This window comes from Branchiostoma floridae, chromosome 7, assembly GCF_000003815.2.
Source record: "Branchiostoma floridae strain S238N-H82 chromosome 7, Bfl_VNyyK, whole genome shotgun sequence".
NCBI classification, from domain to species: Eukaryota; Metazoa; Chordata; class Leptocardii; order Amphioxiformes; family Branchiostomatidae; genus Branchiostoma; species Branchiostoma floridae.
Window position 1 is genome coordinate 5800545 of NC_049985.1, and position 5373 is coordinate 5805917.

At 42.0% G+C, this 5373-nt stretch overlaps 1 protein-coding gene across 1 annotated transcript; it reads left to right on the forward strand.

Moving 5' to 3' along the window:
* The first annotated feature begins 520 nt into the window (after positions 1-520).
* LOC118419366 (C-type lectin domain family 4 member M-like) lies at positions 521-1151 on the forward strand. Its single transcript, XM_035825728.1, has 2 exons — positions 521-887; positions 1033-1151. Exons 1-2 carry the CDS (start codon positions 521-523, stop codon positions 1149-1151), a joined length of 486 nt encoding a protein of 161 aa, XP_035681621.1.
* The last annotated feature ends 4222 nt before the right edge of the window (positions 1152-5373 follow it).

Consider the following 5373-nt stretch of genomic DNA (forward strand, 5'->3'; position numbering starts at 1 on the left):
TCGATATTTCATGAGCCTCCAGGATTGTTTGCATTAATGGATAAAGTACATGTTGTTGCGTTGCTTATCATATTATTTCGTTCATCAATAATGTCCCTACGTGTGCACATATGCCTGTAGTCATGTTTTAACGTAGTGTTTCTGCAACTCATATCATTAACTACAGTCAAACCTGTATTAGGGGCCACCTCTACAGAGGGGCCACCTGTCCATAGTGGCCACTTTTTGTCGGCCCCTTGGGTATTTTATCTACAAGTTACCACCTCTATACAGAGGCCACCTGTCTATAGTGGCCAAATTTGTCTGGTCCCTTGAGTGGCCGCTATAGACAGGTTTGACTGTACTTATGCTGGTATTGACTAAAACCACACAACCTAATGGAAGACATGGCCTTCTGATGAAGTAAATGTAATCATTTCTTAGTGATAGAGTTTTAGAACATTTCTGATATCACCAATATCTTTCCCTACGCGTGTTGGTAACTTCCTGTTTTTCAGCATCTTGTCCTGAAGGTTACACGATGAGGTTGGGAATCTGCTACAAGGCTTTTGACACACGTAAGACCTGGAACGAAGCGGCCGCGGCCTGTGGTGAAGACGGCGGCACCCTCACCATGCCCCGAGACACTGAGACCAACGCCTTCCTGATCTCCTTGTACAAGTCCGTGAGCGACAGTATGAACTTCTTGTTTGGACTGCACGATCGGCGCGAGGAGGGACTTTTTGAGTGGGTGGATGGTTCTGCACTTGGCACGTACAACTCCTGGGGTCCGAGAGAGCCAAACAACGCTGGGGGCTTCGAAGATTGCGTTCGTTACCATAACGACAAGTGGAACGACGGCAGATGCGACTACTGGCCGGCTGGCTTCATATGCCATTCTGTCCCAGGTATTTCTTGTAAACGTCCAATTTCCCGAAATTCTTCCATTTGGTAAACAAGGCACAGCCAAAGTATCCTTCAGCACACAAGACCACCATTACTCTCATTATGATGATGATGATGATGATGATGGCTGTTTCTTCGTATCCAAAGCTCAGTGGGAAGGTTGTCCTCGGCCTCCTCTGTACGCTTTCATGAATGTGGCTGTGCAGACCAATCCTCGATCTGCACCTCCGGGTGCAGGATGGACAAGTGAAGCCCTGTGCAGATGATGGCTGGTCGGCTACAGCTTTCCCGAGCCGCCTTCTCCTCTCCTCAGCTCTCTCTCTCCGAGCTGCCTCGAAACTTTCAGCTCAGGACTCTCTTGGACTCTGCTCTCCAGGCTTGTCTGTCAGTGTCAGTGGCAATGATTTCCCATTCCTTAACTCGTATGCCAGCAGAGCTGAGTTGATGTAAATTAAATCTCATTATAAACCATCCTTACACCGGAGCAGTGCAGCCCTGTACAACAGCATGGCCCTGTCGAAGCTTGGTACATCTTTGTGGTGTTTTCCCTTCTCCAAGTTCACGTCTCCCAGACTTTTCAGGACCCCCAGTTCCATACACCTGTCCATGTTTGCCATGGCGTCCAGCAGGGCACGGAGGTAGTCTTTCTCGGTACGCACCAGCCCGACTCTCCTGGCCTTGGCGTCGACATCGCGAAGTTTCTCACAGACCCTCAACATTTTGAACACTGAATGCTTCTGTAAGGAAATCATTTCGGTATGATTAAATCTTGACTTCGACCACTTCTTGTGCGTCTTTCCTTGTACTTATCAAGTTGTAGGCATGCGCATGGTAGCGGTACAGACATTTCCGGGTACGCGTTGAACTTGTTCCAAGTTAATTACATCATCTTCTGAAACTGGACAAATAACAAGCAGAAGGCCAAATATAGAAGTCAGCTTGCTACAACGTCTCTTAAAAAGCTACGGTAACGGTAACCTAATTCCAAGCAGATGTTGAATGAAGAACGTCAGGTTTCACCAGTTTCATCGATGAGGAGAGGAATCAAGCGAAAGTAACAAAACGTGTAACAACTTGAGAATCTTATTGTACAAAGGCTGAGATGAGGCAATATGTAGACAGAACGTTAAACAGTAATTTGTATTATATATATATGTATATATATATATATATATATATATGTATATATACGTATATATGTATATACTTATATAAATACAGCCGTTTTAACAACTGATGTTTAGCTTATATAAATCTCTAACGTTAAAAGTTCATTCTCTTTCCATAGCACCACATGAACAGTCAACACCATACAACATATGAAAAGTGCAAGGCACTCTTTCAAAGGACGGAAAATGTTCTACAGAATAATTGATTCTCAACAAATCACTGAAAAAAACACACACATAAGACAGAAATAACGTTACAAATACCAAGCGACAACAATGGTGAAACTCACAAAACTCCGCCAAATATGTTCAAATCATGTAACACCTGCTTGGCGATCACCTTCCTGATTGGACGAACTATTCAATTGAATTTATTACTGTAAATCTTGATTTGTTCACGATAATTTTTATTTTTGCGGTAACTTCACGCGAATTCGCGTTTCCAATGTAACACTTTTACTGCCTTTTATCTGTCTTACATACATAACTGTTTCGACCACGAACACCAAACGCTAAAACCTCAGTTCACCTTCTACAGCGAAACCAAAGTCCCTGATGAAATATAGTGATTTACTGTAATTCAAATTTTGAATAAGGCCATGTTAATGTCATTATATGGATGAATCACAAAACTGATGCGAGCGTGCAAATAAAAAAAGTTTGGCAAAAAAAACAACGTTGCCTTCATTATGAAATCTAAGTGGTCAGGAAGGTTGAACAAATGATTAAAGACACAGAGTATGTTATACCGAACAATAAATTCTGTATTGTATTTATTTATTTATTAAATCTCTTGTTGGGTCGTCCCTTCAGTTTTCGAGAAACTGATTTCCGTTGTTGTTCTTTCATGTCTTCTTTTTTGACCTTGGAATTCTATGACATACGTTTCCCGATATTTCTTTGCAATCTACGGCATGCATTTGATCATTTTGCAGTTGCTTTGTACGATTTACAGTATAGTTGAAAAGTTTTATTTCATTTTAGGAGACGGTTGAAAATTGATGCGCGCGTGGACGTCATCCATATAACTTGTCAATCAAATTAACAGGTGTTAGATAATGAGGTATCCCGTGGGCCATTGCGCAAATTCCCCGCCATTTTCAGTTCTTCTCGTAGCCTGACGTGTTCGGCAGGACCTAGTCTCAGAGCCTACGGCGCTTGGGGATTTTTGTGTGATTACTTTTGGATTCATTGCGGCTTTGTAGAAAACAGGGTAAGTACAGACATCATTTATTTGCCTATTCAACACGGTGTAAACGTCAGTAACACATCCTCAAAGAGAACCGAAGACAAAGAAACCTCCGAGTAACTATTATAAATGCTATGTCTAAACCATGCCTAGGCCGTGATAACGCACGGCACCGGTGCCCGTAAGTATAACACTGGCATCCATTAAAAATACCCTCGAAACGAGCTTAGTAAGAGTAACGTAAGTTTATACTTTTCAAGCAGGGCCCGGTAGAACTCGGGAGAGTAATGGGAATTCATTTTTTGCAACATCTGGAAGGTAATAAACAAGGAGGCCTGACAGCAAGTAAAATTTCAGCAGTGCACCTCTCAAATACAGGAATGAATGACATGTTGGCTGTGGGAAACAATGGAGAGCAAGTCCCAACAAGAAAATTTTCTTAGTTTATTTCACTTTGGACCAATGCAATGATGATGACGGGTTTTATTCAAACGACACAGCATACAAACATACAATCCTCATAGCACTGCCCAAAGGCTGAATTGACAGGCTGTTTTACAATTAAAATGAAAATTCTGTTAAAAACTATTCGCACATTGTCATCATAAGCAAGTTAATTTACACAATGCCATCTCTGTATGTTGGGGATCTCCATAGGGAGCGTGCGTTAAGTTCTGCATACTTCATGTCGTGTCTGGGCGTCAGTGGTCAATGAATAGAAAGAAATATTATCATGCAGTTGAACCCTAGGCAATCCCGACACAATCATCCAAATTCATATAAACCCATTAAGACAAATAAAGACTGCCTCAAATATTCATTTTTCCCAAGAACTGCCACCGATTGGAATACTTTACCATACTCTACCACACTTCAAGCTAACCCCACTAAGTTTAAGGAAGAGGCATTACAACATCTAAGGAACAGCCAATAACACAACAGCACTACGCCCTGTGTGGTTTGCCCCAACAAACTAGGGGTGTTGCACAGTACAAGAACAAGAACAAGAAGAACGTCATGAACACATTTCTGGCAAAACTTGAGATTTCCAGCCATCAGAGTTCACACCAGCAGTCTGAAAAAGATGCTCGAATCAAATAAATTTAAAGTGGCCGCCATATATCCTGGACAAAATAATTTGTGCAATTCATACCCTTTTTTTTTTACTTCCTGCATGTCAGCATGTTTTCTTTTTCCTTTCATCCACTTAGTCAATGATGAACCAATCAATGATCTTGATTTATTTACTAATAGACTCATTTTATTTAGACATTGTCTCGGCAAGTTACCAAAAGTAATTTTCATTCATATATTAACTTATATTCATTCCCTCTATTCTTCCTTCCGGACGAAGATGGCACAGCAAGGAGCACAGCAAGTCCCTCCCGTGGCTATCATCGTGGCACATCAGATGGCAGTAAGTTCACCTTCGTTTGATAAACTTCTAGTTGGTGCTTTATTAACACTGTTTCCTTGGTAAAGCCTACATGTACGTCACATCTCCAAACTGAACCCGGCTAGGCAGCTTTCGGGAATGAAAAGTATGGTATAAAAGATGCCAAACTACACAAGATGTAAAGAGAATAGCCATGGCCATTATTTGTGTATGTTATCTATGTACATCATGTATGTTGCACATAGATTTCTGTTTTCCGTTTCCACAAACAACCCGGCCAGGCCCCGGTATGGAAATATGAGGTTAGCCTATTAAGCAGGCTGTCTCTAGCTTGAAATTTTTGTCTTTCGCCGCCCTTCGGCGGCGAAAGGCAATCAGACTGATATTAGATTGCTGTCCGTCCGTCCGTCCGTCCGTCCGTCCGGGTCGACCATGCCATACCGTGCTAGCGAGATATTCTACCCTGCAGATTCGATGGTATTGCCAAAGGCCATGCAAGTACTAGTATGTATGACATACGTATCGGCCTGCCATGAATGTGCTGCTTGGTTTATGCATGGCTTATTAGCAGGAATAAAGGACCTGTAATGTGCCCTGCACAACGTATTTGTAGACGTCTATTCAACCAAAGACCTCCGCGATTCAACTTGTACTATATCTGCAAGGTAAAGAGAAAACATTTAAGGTATCTTTGCGTACGTGTATTCGATGGATATCAGTCACACTTCGTTTCT

Excerpts from the sequence above, each read along its gene's own strand:
- LOC118419366 (XM_035825728.1), top strand. The coding sequence starts at position 521 with ATGAGGTTGGGAATCTGCTACAAGGCTTTTGACACACGTAAGACCTGG. Across the intron at positions 888-1,032 it reads CATATGCCATTCTGTCCCAG|CTCAGTGGGAAGGTTGTCCT; the intron begins GTATTTCTTGTA and ends TCGTATCCAAAG.